Source organism: Pinus tabuliformis, chromosome 3_1 (assembly GCF_031772625.1).
Source record: "Pinus tabuliformis cultivar Carrire ecotype Pingquan chromosome 3_1, CPIR1, whole genome shotgun sequence".
Lineage (NCBI taxonomy): Eukaryota > Viridiplantae > Streptophyta > Pinopsida > Pinales > Pinaceae > Pinus > Pinus tabuliformis.
The window spans coordinates 92,133,876-92,152,282 of record NC_142301.1 but is presented as its reverse complement, the minus strand read 5'-3'; the positions used below and the strand labels follow the sequence as shown (position 1 = coordinate 92,152,282).

The following is an 18,407-nucleotide window of genomic DNA, read 5'->3' as shown; positions in this document are numbered from 1 at the left end:
GAAAGAACAACGGGGTGTAATTGCACAATTATGCTCATTAGAGATTCAAATATCGAAATCATTTATTTTTCTAGATCTCCAAAAAGTCCTAGACAATCATTTCAAGGTATTTGAGACTCCCAAAGGCCTCCCACCTATTCGTGATAATGATCATGTTATTCATTTGATTCTTGTTCCTCCAAACACCAGGCCTTACAGATATCCCTATGCCCAAAAGAGTGAAATTGAACATATGGTTGCAGAAATGCTAGAGGTCGGTATAATTCAACCTAGTCAAAGTTCTTTCTCTGCTCCAGTAGTATCAGTGCATAAGAAGGATGGATCATGGCACATATGCCCGGATTATAGGGAGCTCAACAAGCTCATTATTAAAGATAAATTTCTCATTCATGTCATTGATGAATTGTTGGATGAATTACATGGACCAATTGACTTCACCAAGTTGGATCTTCGTTCAGAATATCATCAAATTACAATGAATACATTCTGAAAACAACATTTAGAACTCATGAGGGTCATTATGAATTTTTGGTCATGCCTTTTGGCCTTACCAATGCACCTTCTACATTTCAAGGTTTGATGAATTCCATTTTCAAACCCTTCCTTAGAAAATTTGTGTTAGTATTTTTTGATGATATACTAATCTACAGCAAGTCTTGGAAGGATCATGTTCAACATGTTGACACGGTGTTCAAACTATTGGAAGAGAAACAATTATATGCAAAAACCTCCAAATGTTTCTTTGGAGTACATGAAGTGGAATATTTGGGTCATATTGTATCACATGAGGGTGTTAAGGTAGACCCTAACAAAATTAAATCCATTAAGGAATGGAAAATCCCCACAATCATAAAGCATTTTCGGGGATTTCTCGGGTTGACAGAATATTATCGTAAGTTTGTTAAGAATTATGGGAGAATAGCATCACCTCTAACAACATTACTAAAGAAATATGCATTTTCTTGGACTCTAGAAGCAACTAAGGCCTTTGAACATCTTAAAGAGGCAATGTGCCAAGCACTGGTCTTAGCTACGCCAGACTTCACAAAAAACTTTATTGTGGAGTCCAATGCCTAGGAAATGGAATTGGTATTGTTTTAATGCAAAGAGGACCCATTTCTTTTGAAAGTCGTCCAATCAAAGAAAAGTATTTACGCAAACCTATTTATGAGAAGGAAATGTTGGCAATACTACATGCACTAAAGCAATGGCGACCTTACCTAATGGGAAGACACTTCAAGGTAAAAACAGATCATGATAGTCTTAAATACTTTTTGGAACAAAGATTATCTTCAAAAGAGTAGCAGAAATGGGTCACAAAGATGTTGGGTTATGACTTTGAAATCATCAACCAAAAAGAGAAGCAAAATCTTGTTGCAAATGCACTCTCAATAAAGAATGAGGATGTGGAAGGAATGCTTTGTGCCATTTCTATTATCCAACCAGATTGGATAACCCAAGCAAGGGATAAATGGAAGAATGACGAAGAAGTGTGGACGCTCATTCAAAAGTTACAACAAGATCCCAATACATCTGATACATTTAGCTACAAAAATGCTTCATTATGGTACAAAAATCGCTTATATCTTTGTAAGAATTCCCAACTCAAAGAAAAGATTCTTTTGGAATAGCACACCTTGCATTTAGGAGGGCACTCAGGATTTTTAAAAACTTACCTCAGGTTCAAGAAGGAATTTTTTTGGGAGGGCCTTAAATCTGATATTCAAAAGTTTGTGGCGGAATGTTTGGTTTGCCAACAAAATAAAGTTGAGACAATTAAGACCCCAAGTCTAATACAAACTTTAGCCATTCCAAGTCAATGTTAGGAGGAGGTTCCAATGGACTTTATCACAAGTTTACCCAAGTCTGAAGATAAGAGTGTCATCATGGTGGTAGTTGATAGACTTACAAAGTATGCACATTTTTGTGCATTATCTTGTCCATTTAAAGCCAGTACATTTGCTATTGCATTTATGTTAACAATTCAAAAGCTACATGGAAACCCAAAGATTACTATAAACAACAAAGATCCCATTTTCACTGGAAATTTTTGGACATAATTATTTTCTTTTTTGGGTACTCAATTAGCTCATAGTTCATCTTATCATCCTCAATTTGATGCGCAAACTGAGATAGTGAACAAATGTTTGGAAGGATATTTTTGTTGCTTTGTATCTGATAAACAAACACAATGGGTCAAGTGATTACCTCTGGTTGAAAGGTGGTATAACACTTCCTTCCATACTGAAGCAAAAATGACCCCATTTATGGCACTTTGAGTAGTAACATGCCGATGAGAAGCGCACCAAATTAGATCAAATTGCAGAGAAGGGGATCCTCGTTCGATATAGCGAACCCTCAAAGGCATACAGGATCTATGTTCCTAGCAACAGCAAGATCGTAGTGAGATGGGATGTAAAGTTCATGGAGGACAAAGCCTTCAAGAAGTCTCGCGAGAAGCCAGCAGAAGCCCCATTGGTCCAACAACGGGGGCAACTATTGGGACCCCAGTAGGACAATCACAGGGATCTAGTATAGTTCCCAGTACGAAGATTTCCTCATATGCAGGGGATCCAGTGAGTTCACAGCAGACAGAGCCGCAAAGGCAGATGAGGAGCAGGTTGAGCCTCCCACCACTAGTGGTCGAACCAGCAGAGAAGTTCGTCAGACAATGAGAGATGTAGAGGAGTTTATTGGAGCTCATAGGACAAAGAAGAGAGTGTGTAAACTGCCTAACAAATACCAATCCTTGGTGGCACAAGTTATAGAACCTTCCAGCTATCAGAAGGTCCCACAGTGTCAAGTGTGGATAATTGCCATGGTAGAGGAGTACAGTTTTATCATGACGAATGATGTTGGGGAGGTGGTGCCAAGGCCTAAGGACAGATCAGTTGTAGGTTCTCGATGAACCTACAAAATCAAGTATGTTGCAAACAGCAGTGTAGAGAAGTACAAGGCTAGGTTCACGACAAAGGGATATGCACAAAAAGATGGGATAGATTATGTGGAGACCTTCGCCCTAGTTGCCAAATACACTTCTATCCAGTCAGTTATATCCCTAGTTGCACAGATGGGGTGGCAGATTCACCAAATGGATGTCAAGACAACATTCTTGAACGAAGTGATAGGGAGGAGGTGTACGTAGAACAGCCAGAGGGCTTCGAGACACATGAGAGGCGCACATATGTGTGCACGCTGAAGAAAGCTATATACGGGCTCAAGCAAGCTCCCAGGGCATGGTATGGTCGAATTGATAGCTACTTGTAGCAAATGGGATTTCTCAAGAGTGATACAGATCCCAACCTTTACTACTCGATGGTAGAGGGTGAGCCACTAATCCTAATGTTGTATGTGGATGACCTCTTCTTAACAAGGTCATTAGGGCTCACAGAGGACTACAAGGGGAACCTGGCAACAGAGTTAGACATGAAGGATTTGGGGTTGATGCATTATTTTCTAGGTTTGGAGGTGTGGCAAAAGGTCAGGGAGATCTTCCTTGGTCAAGGGAGATATGCTACATAGATTCTGAAGAAATTTAGGGTGCAGGACTGTAGACCCATGTCTACAACCATGATCACCAACTAGAAGATAGATGCATCAGAGGACAAGGATGTTGACCCCACCTTGTATAGACATCTTATCGATTCTCTCATGTATATGGTCAATACTAGGCCATAGATTTGCTTTGCAGTCAACACTCTTAATCAGTTTATGGTAGAGCCGAAGAGAGTGCATTAGATAGCAGCGAGCCACATTTTGAGGTATTTGCGTGGCACAATAGATATGGGTTGAAATATACCCAAAGTAATGATGTCAGATTATGTCGATTCACAGATGCAAATTGGGCAGGCAATTCAATGGACAAGAGGAGTACCTCTGGGTACTACTTCAGCGTTGGATCAAGGATGGTTTCTTGGTACAGTAAGAAGCAGAAGTCAATAGTAGTTAGCTCTGCAAAGGCAAAGTATATGGCAGCTAGCACAGCCACGTGTGAAGATATATGGCTTCGGAAGCTGCTAGTGAGCTTATTCAGGTAGAGGATAGAGGCTACCAATGGCTACTATGATAATTAGAGTTGCATCAAGCTCTCCAAAAATTCAGTGTTTCATTATAGGTCGAAACACATAGATATTCGGTGTCATTTCATCAAAGATTGTGTGCAACGTGGAGCAATCCAGCTATAGTATGTTCCCACATAAGAGCAGGTTGCAGATATACTCACGAAAGCTCTAACTTGCAAACACTTAAAATATTATATTTAGGGCATTTAGTCTAATTTTGCCCTAAATCAACTCGCTTGCGCTCATATAAGCAAAGGGAAGTCGATTTGGGAGGAACATTGACACACACACTCATTATTTTCTCATGTGAGAGAATGCACATTAGCTCCTCTTTTTCTCTTGAACACAATGGCTAACTAGTGTTAATTTTAGGATAACATGTTTTTTGCAAAAGATAGAAGCTTCAATTCTCTCATAAGCCCAATTATTAAATCATTAGCAATCACATGAAACATTATCATGCTGACAGTAACTAAGAAATGAACATGTACAATAAATAACGAAGACAAGCCAAGATAAGAGAACACAATAAATTGGCTCAAGCGAGGGAAAAAACCCAAGATGGGGAAACCCTTGATCAAATCTCCTTATTATTAATATCAAATGTTCAGCAAAGAGAGAAAGTACAATAATTTAAAGTCAAAATGACTTGACAATAATAAGATCCAACCTTAGACAAGAAGATGGCTGAGAACGTTGTCATTCCAGTACTTTGTTATCTGTACATACCCATGGTCTAGTTAGCGCTTCTTACAATACACAATTGTCTTGCTTAACTGATTCAAAATACCTCCTTTAAGTGCGGTTTATCCAAGCATACTAGGAGCTCCCCTTCATTGGTTTCTAGGGCTGATCTGAGATAGATTAAGCCCTCAAAACCCTCCAGAAGATAGTGACATATCTGAGCAGTCTTGTGACCTCAGAACAAGCTCATTTAGGCCTACGTCTTAACCGAACTAAACCTCAGGAGTTGCAGCCTTCCTGCACAAGATGAACCTCATACAAGACAGCCCTAAACTGTCTTCCAAACAATCCTCTGATCCACGGCTACCTTCATGATGGATTTCGGCCAGCAAAGGATGGTGAGAACTGCCCAAAATTTGCTTTATGTCCTGCAGCTTACTTGACAGAAGCATCTCGACCTTGATGTAGAAGAGAGAGACCCAAAAACAACTAGCCCTTTATCCTCCTTCAAAAGCTTTGTTATTTCAGACAAAAATGAAGCCCTTTCGATGTGTGAAATGAGGGAGACGACACTCCAATATATACAATTCATTGTGGTCAAGAGATGTGACTATTGGGCTTATTGAGCTGACATTTAGGTGAGGCCGACCTTGCTAATTTTACATGGGAGAAACATAAATTCAAAATCATACTTCTCCTTAGCCAAATTTGATGATCTTTATATTGATTTTGGTCCTCTCGAAAAGAGGAATTCAATGGAATGATTATCTCCCTCAACTGAGCTAGCCAAAGTGGAATTTGGCCCTAGTTGCCAATTTAACAACTAGGCTAGCGAATTGTCTTGGGGAAGATAAAATTGCATGGATGGACTTACTTTGGATTGACAAAGTGATGCTATGGTAAATCGTCTTATCTTACTATGAGTATTTTTCTTCCATTTTGCAAATGTTGAAGAATTAGGGTTTTATGAAGTCCTCATGATACTTTGAATTTTTATGGCTCTAAAATCTCCCTTTGCAAGATTTGTCACCAAGTATCTATGAATGATCCAAGTGGATATCACTGGCCACCCACCTATTCCACTAGCTCACAACAGAATTTTCTTATTTTGGCAGTTTCTATTTTTGGTTGTTTTTAGGTCCTTAACTCCTAGAGCCATTTCGAGGCCCTAAATTGCATTTTTTGGGGAAACAAGCCAATGACAGTCATAAATTGTTTATGACTATCATCGAAAATTGGAAAATGTACTCCTCAAATAGACCTTTCCAATGGTGTTAAATTTAGGATAACAATGGTATGTTCTATGCTTAGAGCAATTTTACTTCAATTTCTTTATTAGCCCAATATCAATATCCAGTTTAGCAATCACATCATCATGATAGTAAAACGCAGATAGAACATAAACAATAACAGTGGAAGACAAGCCAACACAAGAGGACACAAGATATGGCACCAGCCAAGGACAAACCCAAATGTGGGGAAACCCTTGATCAATTCTTCTTATAATTCTTCAAAAGTTCAGCAAAGAGAGAGAGTACAATTTACAATATTCACTTGCCCAATCTAATTAGTCAAAACAGCAGAAACAGAGAGCCCTAACTAGAAATTCAACACTGGTCAACAGGGTTGAAATAAACCTCCAAAACAACTTGGTCAACACGACCTCCAACAGCAAGATAATGCAGCCCAAAACAGTTTGAAAATAACTAGTCAAACCTGGTCAACTGAAGTCAACGCAACAACCAAAATTAGGGCAGTCAATGTTGGTCAATGTTGGGGTCAAACAGCCTCGATTTTCGTGCCTAGAATTGCGGCCTGCCCAAACAGAAGTCTCCCTCACAAAACCGAACACAACGCTAGTCAAAGTCAACCTCCTAAAATTTCAGCCTCCAGAAATTTCGGTCAAATCTAGTCAACACAACAGGTAGAAAATCAGACCTTCCTTTGCACGTGTGGAGAGAGAGAGAGAAGCCTAGATTTACCCAATCAAGATGAGAGAGAAAAAGATGAATGAGAGTGATGCCACAATGAGGAGGAGGCACCTTGTATTTAAATGCAACGTTGAAGGCTGGAAGAGGCTAATTTGATGGCTAGCCGACCTTGATAATTTGTCCACAATCAAAATAAATTCATAACTTCATTTGTACATGCTAGAATGGGATGATCTTTAGATCAATCCTACACCTCTCGGAAAGAGGAATCCAAGAAAAATATCAGTTGCCTCATAAGAGCTGTCCAAAGTGATGTTTGGCCCTAGTTGCCAAATTCAACACTCCCTCTCAACTAAGGAGAACATCACTTGCCAAATTGTCTGACAATCTGTACCATCCCTGTCAATGCTCTGCTTTGCTCTGTTGAACCATGAAGAAAGAAGAAATGATCTAGAATGTATCATACCATTCTCCATTGACCGGAAGTCAGTCTCCAATAATAGAGAGTGTGTCATACCACTCTTAACCGACCCGTAGTCAGTTTCCATTAATCCCAAATCAATATCAACATCCTAGCATAGGGAGTACGGTAGTACACGATGCGTCCGTCAGTAGTACTATGGTCCCTTTCCTTACTCATTGGCCAGATGAGAGGTACTTCCCATGAGTCTCGGATTGCATGGGTAGGATGTGCCGGCAGGAGAAGGTGAACCATTCATCCTGCTCATATGCCATAGGGGACGGTGAACCACTAAGCCTATGCATATGCCACCATGGGGTATCACAAGGGAAGGTGAACCATTCACCCCGTACATAGCGCACCACTAGGGGAAGGTGAACCATTCACCCTGTACACAGCGCACCACTAGGGGAAGGTGAACCATTCACCCTGTACACAGCGCACCACTAGGGGAGGGTGAATCACCCTATGGTCGCTCATCACTCCAAGAAGTACCCCAAGCCTCCCAGAGCTGCCAGAGCTCAACATCTATCTCACTCATATGGGACCCTCATAAGAGGGTCTCTCCACGACTCCAAGTCGTTCACGGAAGGTCAAGAATTTGACCTTTCGAAGGGGCTTCGTAAGAATATCGGCGACCTAATCATAAGTCCCAATGTGTTGGAGCCTTATTGCTCCCCGTTGAACCATATCCCGGATAAAGTGGTACCTGATATCAATATGCTTGGAGCAGTGATGAAACACGAGATTCTCCGAAAGATGAATCCCACTCTGGTTCTCGCAAAAGATCACGGTGGTATGGAGCGCATGTCCAAACAGCTCACTAAAGAGATTCCTCAACCAAACAGCTTCACAAGAGGCTAAACTAGCAGGAATTTATTCAGCCTCAGCGATGCTTAAGGCAACTGACTTCTTCTTCCTACTCATGCATGATATCAACGCAGAACCTAGAGAGAACAACATCCAAATGTGCTTTTACAATCCACCACACTGTCAGCCCAGTCTGCATCAGAGTAACCATGGACCCTCACATTCCCGGCAGTGTATCTCAGTCCGTAAGTGATTGTGCCTCGAAGATATCTCAAGAGATTCTTAGCAGCAATCTAATGTATGTGATGAGGCTCGACCATAAACTGGCTCAATGTATTCACTGCAAAACATATGTCTAGACGTGGGTTCACCAAGAACATCAAGGTCCCCACGAGTTGACGATACTGAGAAGGATTTCCCAAATCGGGCCCAACTGCACTTCCGCATAACTTCTTGAAGTTAAGTTCCATCGAAGTAGTCACGAACTTGTAGTCCACCATCCCAAATCTTTCAAGAATCTTCACAATATATTTTCCTTGAGAAAGGAAAATCTCCCTTAGCCTTTGCCAGACCTCCAACCCTAGGAAGTAATGCATCAATCCTAGGTCGTTCATCTCGAATTCAGAAGCCAACTCCCTCTTACATTAATGAATAAGAGGGTGTGCACCTGTTAGAAAGAGATCGTCCACATGGAGTACCAAGATGAGAGGTCTATCATTCTCAACCTTAAAATAAAGGTTCGGATCAGCTTCACTTCTTGTAAATCCCAGCTTCATTAGATAGCTATCGATCCTCTCATACCAAGCCCGGGGTGCTTGCTCCAACCCATAGAGGGCTTTCTTTAACCGGCATACATGTGACTAACGATCTTGAGCTTCGAACCCCTCAAGTTGTTCAACATAGACTTCCTCCTTAAGTGAACCATACAAGAAGGCAGTCTTGACATCCATTTGATGAAGATTCCATCCTTGCAAGGCAGCAAGGGCTATAATCGAACAGATGGTGGTGTAGCGGGCAACCAATGCAAATATCTCATCATAATCTACATCTTCTTTTGAGAGAAGCCTCAAGAATCTGGCCTTGAACTTTTCAGCACTTCCATCAGCTCCATGCTTGATCTTGAACAGCGATTTCAAGGTGACAACGGATTTGTCCTTAGGTCTAAAGACCACATCCCAGACATCATTCTTCATAATTGACTCATACTCTTCGTTCATTGCATCCTTCCAAACCTGGTGTTTTGCAACTTCGTCGAATGTGCAAGGCTCAGATTGAACAATGGTGCTCATAGCATTTAAGTACCCTTCGTACCTATTCGGCTTCTTGCTTTCACGAAATGTCCCCCTAGGTGCAACATGTCTCTCGGCATCTTCGAGAGTCTCCCTAAGCCATGAGTGTCTCATTTTCGAGGAGGAGGGCTCATGAGGGGGTGGATCAATGGGATCCATTGGCTCTTCAACATTGGGCATCTGCTCATCCTGCGACTCTCCTTGCTTTTCGAAATCTGCTTCTTTGTCCTTCCTTGGAAGGGGAAGGTTACTAATCTTCCCAAGGGTAGCGTCCTCATCGAAAGTGACATCATGACTTATCTCCACTTCTCTTTGACCATGCACATAGATTCTATATGCCTTAGAAGTTTCACTATAGCACACAAATGTTCCTCTCTTCCCGAAAGCATTCAATTTGCTTCTCTTTTCTTTTGGCACATGAAAATATACGGGGCTACCAAAAATTCTAAAGTGAGAAACATCAGGTTTCTTACCAGTAAAAACCTCTTTGGGAGTCTTGGAGTCCAACACTTAATGAGGGCATCTATTTTGTACATACACGGCGGTGTTTACAGCTTCAACCCATAAGAACTTGGAAAGGCTTTAATCATGAAGCATGGCACGAGTGGCTTCTACGATATAATGATTCTTCCTTTCAACAACACCCGAGTGGCTTCTATGATAAAACAATTCTTCCTTTCAGCAACACCATTTTGCTCAAGAGCATATGCAGTAGTAGTCTCCCTCTTAATGTTAGCTTCTCCCCAATAATCTTTGAACTCATTTGATTCGTATTCGGTTCCATTATCGGTCCTCAATATTTTCATTTTCTTCCCGATTTGATTTTCGACCAAAGCTTTGAAAGAATTGAACCATGAGAATACTTTGTCCTTCTTCTTCAAGAAATATATCCAAGTCTTGCGAGAGAAATCATCTATAAAGGTTGCATAATATAAGTATCCTCCCAATGAGTTCAAGGGCATTGCACCAGATAGATCAGAATGAATCAATTGCAAAATGTTTGTAGTCTTGGTATCACTTGAGGGGAATGGTCCCCTTGTATGTTTTCCCTCGGCACATCCCTGACATACACCTTCATGCTCTATTTTGAATTCGAGCATGCCTGTAACCATCTTCCTTGCATCGGGTAGAGCCTTATAGTGAAGATGAGCAAACCTCCGATGCCATAATTCAGATCGAAGTGATGTGTCACAAGACATAGCTCCCAATGGGCATCCTCCAACTTGATATAGGCTATCAACCCTGAAGCCAAGTGTAAATGCATCTTTGAAATTTTTATTCCACACACGTACATTTCCATCGATGAAAGCCACCTTGAATCCTTTGTCCTCCATCGCCGAGATAGATACCAAGTTCTTCTTTAGATCGGGTACATATAGTACTTCTTGTACATGATTGGTATTACCCTGATTCAATTGAAGAGTAACATTCCCAACTCCTTTCAAGGGATAGGTGGCATTGTCTCCAACGATAATTTCTAAATTTGTGTCCCTTTCAATCAGATTTGAAAGAGCTTCCTTGTACCCGGTGAAGTGCCTTGAGGCACCACTATCAATCAACCAATTTCCCAAAGTATCTGGAGAAGAGGCAGTGGAGAGGGAAAATATAAGATAAAATTCCTTTTGCTTAGAATTTACAACATTAGACGCATCATACTTCTAGTTTCTTGTTCTTTTAGAAGCTCGATCATTTCCAAGTTGAGTAGCAGAAGCATTTCTTTTCCCTTTGTTGTTGAACCTACCATTCCTTTGATTGTTGATGTTGCCCGTGTAATGATTGTGATCATCATCATGAGATGTGTCCCTTCTATTTGGACACTCCCTGGCATGGTGACCAAACTTGTTGCAAACGAAGCATCTTCCCTTCCTTCCATTTTGAATCCCGGTCTTCCTTGACTTTGCTTCCTTGAACCTGCATTGTTCTTCCTCTTGGCATGAGCAGAGAATGCAGTAGGATTATTCCTATTCGAAGGCATCTCCAATTCCATCATCTTTGTTTCTTCTTAAGAACATCTAGTCAACAATTCTTCAACACTGAGAATTCTGTCGTTATTTAGAATAGTAGTGCTTAACAAATGCCATTCAGGAGGAAGACCTCCAAGGGCAATGAGAGTGAGCTCCTTGTCAGCAATAGCTTCACCAACCGAAGGAAGATCAATTTTGATCTCGGTAATCCTCATGAAGTAGGATTGAATATCCTCACCTTTTCCCTTCTTTATATCCTTTAGCTTGTTCTTGAGGAAAAGAATTTGATTTACATTGCTAGATTTGAACATGCCAACCAACCTATCATATATCTCATTTGATGTGTTCAAATCGAAAATGTAAGCAACTAAATGTCGATGAATAGAATCCCTGATGATCTTCTTGGCTTTGACTTCACCTTTCTTGTATTTGGTTTTAGCAGCGGTTGGTGCATTAGAAGGAGGTTCTGAAATCTTTCCCTACACATAATTCATCACATCTTGTTCTTCTAATGCCAAATCAAGAGACATCTTCCATGCATGACAATCAGACTTCTCATGAAGCTTATCATCAGACTTGAAGTAAGATGTGGAAGCCATTGAATCTTGTCTTTGATCAGTGATTGCTCCTCTTGGTGATTGCTCTTCTCACTCTTTCTTGGGCTTTGTCTTCACCTCAGCGCTGATACCATGTTAACTTTAGGATAACAATGGTATGTTCTATGCTTAGAGCAATTTTAGTTCAATTTCTTTATTAGCCCAATATCAATATCCAGTTCAGCAATCACATCATCATGATAGTAAAATGAAGATAGAACATAAACAATAACAGTAGAAGACAAGCCAACACAAGAGGACACAAGATAGGCACCAACCAAGGACAAACCCTAATGTGGAGAAACCCTTGACCAATTCTTCTTATAATTCTTCAAAAGTTCAGCACAGAGAGAGTACAATTTACAATATTCACTTGCCCAATCTGATCAGTGAAAATAGCAGAAACGGAAAGCCCTAACCAGAAAGTCAACGCTGCTCAACAAGGCTGAAATAGACCTCCAAAACAACTCGATCAACCTTGGTCAACACGACCTCCAACAGCAAGATAATGCAACCCAAAACAATCCGAAAATAACCAATCAAACTTGGTCAACAGAAGTCAACGCAACAACCAAAACTAGGGCAGTCAACATTGGTCAATGTTGGGGTCAAACAGCGTCAGTTTTCACACCCAAAGTTGCGACCTACCCAAACAGAAGTCTCCCTCACAAAACCGAAGTCAACGCTGGTCAAAGTCAGCCTCCTGAAATTTCGGTCAAATCTGGTCAACGCAACAGCTAGAAAATCAGACCTTCCTTCACACATGTGGAGAGAGAGAGAAGCCCATAAATTTGTACCCAATCAAGATGAGAGAGAGAAAGATGAAAGAGAGTGATGTCAAAATGAGGAGGCACCTTGTATTTATATGCAACGTTGAACGCTGGAGGAGGCTAATTTGATGGTTGGTCGACCTTGATAATTTGTCCGTAATCAAAATAAATTCATAATTTCATTTGTACATGTCATAATGGGATGATCTTTAGATCAATCCTACACATCTCGGAAAGAGGAATCCAAGAAAAATATCAGTTGCCTCATAAGAGTTGTCCAAAGTAATGTTTGGCCCTAGTTGCCAAATTTAACAAATGGGCTATGGTGCACGCCAAACGAAGATCATATGTCAAAGTTACAACCCAGGGAAGTTGACGTTCCAACTTACCCCAAAGTGGCCCATAATTCTAGGGTTGACGTCTACGGTTTCATTGTTATTTTTGCGCATTTTCAGCCATTGGATATTTGCTTTAACTTTTCTCTTGTTTACCCATTTATTAGCCTTTGATATTTTATTGTCTATCATCACTTGTCTGTTATTTTTATTGTTGTTGCCATTAATTTTGCATGTTGTAAATTGTCTTTATCTCAAACCCTAATTTATAACAACAATGGTTTAAAATAGCATGTGTTTGGAATCTATTTGAGCATCTCCATGACTTATCTCAGCCCTCTAAACTAAGCCATAGGTTCTTTCAACTCGCAACCTCATTTTTACCCAAAGCCCTATCTTATTGAATGTATTTCTGGAGTGTCCAATTAGCAGGTTCCTTAGAGGGTAATTAACCTGGGAATCATTGGGTTTCTTAATCTGTGAGGCCTATTGGAGAAGCCTCCATTGTGAGGATATTATCCATCCATAGAAGAAATTGGGAACAGCCACTAAGGTTACAGTGGTGGCTGATCTAATTGTTGCCCTTTACCTAGAATACCTAGTGAGGTTTTGCACTAGGCTGCTAGGTTTTGTGATAACAGGTCCCTAGGTGATTTAAAGTGACAATTTGTCTCTACCCCACAAAAGACACTTCAGTCCTACAAATTAGCTTGCTGTAATTTACACAGAGAGAAGCAAGGTGCATTCTACAACCCGATATTAAAAAGGTTGTAACATTTATCCTGTTCACACCATCCATAACACTAACTTCAGCATCTGTCAGCCAAATATAATATTTCATATAAAAGTAATAATAAATTTAATGTCAGGGAGATGATAAACATTCATATATCTTTATAATAATATAGAAATCAAATCATATCAACAATTCAAAGGGAATCCCCCGGATGCGGGTGTCTCAATGGATAACGGTGTGATGCAACCTGACGAGCACGCGGCGCCACGTGAAGGAGAGGACGGGGTTCTTAATGAACCGAGCCGTCGAATTCTTGGCTCAGGCGTGCAGCTTCAAAGCAGCCTTAATGGCGCAGCTGAGGATTAAGGCAGGCCTGCGAAAGGCATTAAATGAGGAACACTTCTCAAAGATTGGATATGTGGATAAATGCAATGGTTCGTTGGCATATGAAGCTCAGTATGGTTCAGGGAGCGTTCATTGTTCTTGTTTCATACGGGTGGCGGAGAGCTAGGGTGAGGACAGTTCTCCCCCTGTGTATTTCGACCTGTGTTCTTGCTCTTTGGAGCTCCGTCTGGCTGAAACAAGAAGACGGCAAGAGAAAGCGAAATACTGCATACAGTTGTGCTGTGTTGGAGTTAAGTTTGAGGGGTGGGAGATTAGGATGGTGCGTGAGCGAATGCCGTGTCGGAGAGGTTCTGGGAGCGGACAATTCCCCCGCCCACCCGCTGCAGACCTCCATCACCATTGCTGTTGTGTATATTGTTATCGCAGAGTGGGAGCAAACCCAATTTCTGCAAATCAATTCATGGAAGTGGGGAGTTCAGTCGAGGGACAACCCCGGCTTCCAGCTTTTGGTTCGGCTATCTTTACGCTGGGCAGCTCGGAAGCCCATGAGGGGGTTAATGCACATATTTCTGTGCTCTTTACCAAAATCCCCGCTGAGGATGATGAAGGGTCTTCGTTGGTCTTGGTGGAGGACGACTCAGTACAGGAGAAAGGAAAATTCCCACTGGAGGAGCAGACAATTTCGAAGGCATGCTCCGAGAAAGGTAAGGGCAAGGCTCTGTTGGGAGAGATGCACTCGGCGGCAGGCCCTTCTGGAGAGGCATGTCTTCAGCCTCACCCTCACCTTCGAAGCCATGCTCAGCAATCTCCGGCGCAAAGTCCATTGGTTATGGAAGAAAGTGCGTCTGAAGATGAAGGAGGCAGCAGAAGCATGGAGGAAGAGACCGAGGATTAGCGCTCAGCATCATTTTCAAGCTTCTGTCTTCTTATCTCAGGTCGGGTCCTTTTATATCAGTTTCTGGAGTTTGGTTAACTGTCAATTTAGTGTCTTTGTTGTCTTAGTCAAGTGTCTTGGTGGTAAGTCCTGCGTGTGGTCTTCTCGGACGCAGCAGGCGCGACGAAGTCGGTCCAGCATATGTCAATTTTGGTATATTGTAGCAGCCTGTCTCTTGTCACGGCTTGGCTGTTGGTTTTTTGTTAATGCCATGCTGAACTGGCTCATCTCACAGTGTGTCTCGGGTTATGAATATGCTTCAGGATGCCCCTGCGTGGGTAATCATAGTGAAAATCAAACAGTACTCAGTGTCATGTCTTTTGTTTCTCTGGTTCACTCTGCCCTGCGTGGCAATTTCATGTTTTGGTCTCTGTCACCCATGGAGAATTCTCTGGCCATGGGTAACCAGCATCTCTGAATGTAATGTATTTGATGTAAATATTAATATATAAGTAGTTAGTATTACCCAGGAAAAAAAAAACAATTCAAAGGGAATCTGTTTGAACCCTTTCTTAAATTGAGATCTTTTAAGAAACAAGATATTTGTATATTAAATTTTTTAATCCCTCTAGGTGCCTCACAGATCCAAAGTTAAGATGGACTTACATCAGTTTATAAGTCAAAATTAAAACCTGATATCTGCTTAGAAATTGATGAGACAAAAAGCTAAAAATCAAAAACAACACTTGGTTGTAATTTGTATCAATCTCCCTCTATTTCTATGCCAATATGTTCTTAGATACCTCAAATCTACCCTCAAAAAACACAGATCTGCGTGTAAATACTCACAAAAGAGAAATAAAATTTATTTCAAACTTGTGTGACCTGTCTCTTAAATCCAGTGGGTAAGGGGTCGAAACAAAAGAAGAAAGATGATTAGGCAGACAAGTCACCTGAGGCCAATCAACTCAGAAATTTTCACAACGATGAATCAAACTCATAGACTAATCAATATTAAAAACTGGTCACCAACAGAATATTACAATTATTTCCAGAGTTGCTAGGACAAAATCTGAATACAATAGTTCCAAACTGAAAGAGATATTATGAACTACATGTTATGAACTATTCATCCTCAACGCTTTGCTTTTATATCAAATTCAGGGACAAGGTCACATGCACAACATGGAAGTGACCTGCAATTCTCACTCACCAATTCACTCAATTGCATCAACATGAAAGAAACTCATAATATATGTAAACGGAAAGAAGGCTCAAGCCAGTAAACGACGATGAACCCTCCGCTGCCTCTCCAGCTCTTATACATTAAACTTTGGGAGCATGCATGGCATATGGAGTAGATAAAAATCGTGGAAGGCCCAATATTAGAATCCTCAAGGAGGCCACATGAGATGAGGATATGTAGAGGTCCACCTATTGGCCAAGAGGAATAGTTATACAGCACATAGTCGAAAGGAATGTATTGCTTCAAAAACGAAATCCCTAAACAATCAAGCTTAACTTGATTACAATTAACTTAGCTGATGAAAACTAACAAAGAGCCATTCAAATGCTAGTTAAATTGAATCCATTTCACATGGAATTCTGTTAGGCAATATTGTTACGAGGCAGCAAACTGAATTGGCCTATAACACTTAATTTTGTCTCCAATTCCCAAATCAAGTGGGGATCTACACCAAGGACTTTATGGGTCGTTAATCTAATATAATCTACGCAAAAAATTTAAGATGATTCATCTGAAAATAAGGTAATTGAATCTATCATTAGTCTAATGCTAGATAAAAAGTCACAAGGTACTGGACAAAATAAGGTATTGAATTTATCATTAGTCTAATGCTGGTTAAAAAGTCACAAGGCACTTGACAAGTCGATAAAAGCAAGGTATTATTATTGCCCCACTAATGTTGTTCCCCCAAAGAAAATGATTTGTTTACCCCTTGACGGCCAGTTTTTCCCCGCAGGAGGGCACTGTTCAGTGGAAGTCATCGTGGCTAGAAAGTCAGACTGGATGGTCACGCATCGTAACTGCAACAGTGTCCCATCTCTTGATAGGTGAGGGATGCCCTGCAGTTAAAATACTAAAGAAGTTTCTATGATAGTTTCCTTTTAATGCTAGTTGAACATGGTGAAAGCTACATCTAATTTGATATATTATCAAAATTGTCTATCGACCTGTGGTCTAGCCGCAACTTGGAGCACTTCTTGTAAGGATGACTGATTTTCAAATCCCAGGGGGGCAGATTTTGGTAGAAAGAAATTTCTAAAACTGTATGCAAGTCCCAAGAATATAGACCAACCACGAACCGCTGGCCAAAAAAAGTGGGTATATCACCAAAATTGTTCAAACCCATTTGCCATCATTAAACTTCCAAGAACATAGACCACCCACGGATCATTTGGCCAAAAAATATTGGGTATTTCACCAAAATTGGTCAAACCCATTTGCCATCATTTATGTCCCAATAAGATAGACCACCCACGAATCACTGCCCCAAAAAGTCGGGTATATCATCAAAATTGGTCAAACCCATTTGCCACCATTAGAAGATAAGGGACTAAGATTGCAAATGGTATGTCGGCATTACACCACAAGGTTGTTCTGTGAGTTCTCAGAAGAAATATCTAATTTTTATATGTTTGGTTGATTCATTGAGTTATTTTATTTCAATGTGATCCGTCCAACTTAACTGATCTTTATATTTATGCCACATGGTCAATGGACAGTTGGCCTGTGGAGCTAAATATACTGTACAATAAATTTTAAAAATCAAGCAAATTGAAGAAGAAAAACAATTGCCTGTAAAGAAGATATCCTTCTGAGATGCACACCACTGATAGTCCGGAGAGTGGGGAATAATTGCCCGACATTTCCATGAAAGTGGTGCTTCTGCCACGCAATTAGTGAAGAACAATCAGCATCCCTTGATTCTCTGCGATGGTTTATGAAGCTTGGTGGAGACAATGTGGTGGCATATGAACATGAAATTGCTGCTGACGAATTTGGAGAGCAACAGGGTAGGGGAGTAGCGGCCATCGATTTGAATGGGAATTCTCCTGCTTACACTGCCAAAAACCCTCCCATCAAACCCTTGATGGCCACATAGCAAAACTTCGAGTTCCAATTAAAACATGTGAGACCTGGCATGTGAACAAAGAGCTCGTTGGATCAATGATATCTACAATATACAACAAAATTATATCACATTAATTTGGACTTTCTGTATTTGTTGATCAAAAAAAGCCACGCATCTCTTTTTGAAAGTAAATCTCATTCCGATACATGTATGTCACAACCATTCACATCTATGGCATCACCACTTGCATCAAATTTACTATGGGAGCTCGGTAGTTGTTACCCGTACTGTTTATAAACAAAGTGATAAATTAATTAAGCAATCTCATCTTTAGATGTTTTAATGTTTTCGTAAGCATCTGGTGAATGAATTTTTATGCGACCATGAATTTTTATGGTTTAAAATATGTTTCAAATCTATATTCAATTAGAAAATATTTAAACTACAAAACTTAAAT

General features: G+C 40.6%; 1 protein-coding gene across 1 annotated transcript in view; it reads right to left on the bottom strand.

The window, feature by feature from the left end:
• LOC149185935 (thioredoxin-like 2, chloroplastic) overlaps positions 1 to 18,068 on the bottom strand; it is a 123,661-nt gene extending 105,593 nt beyond the window's left edge. Inside the window, exon 1 of the mRNA XM_089410840.1 lies at positions 17,674 to 18,068. Coding sequence (XP_089266966.1) covers positions 17,674 to 17,910 — 237 coding nt within the window. The 5' untranslated portion in view covers positions 17,911 to 18,068. The remainder of the gene's footprint in view (positions 1 to 17,673) is intronic.
• Positions 18,069 to 18,407: the final 339 nt, after the last annotated feature.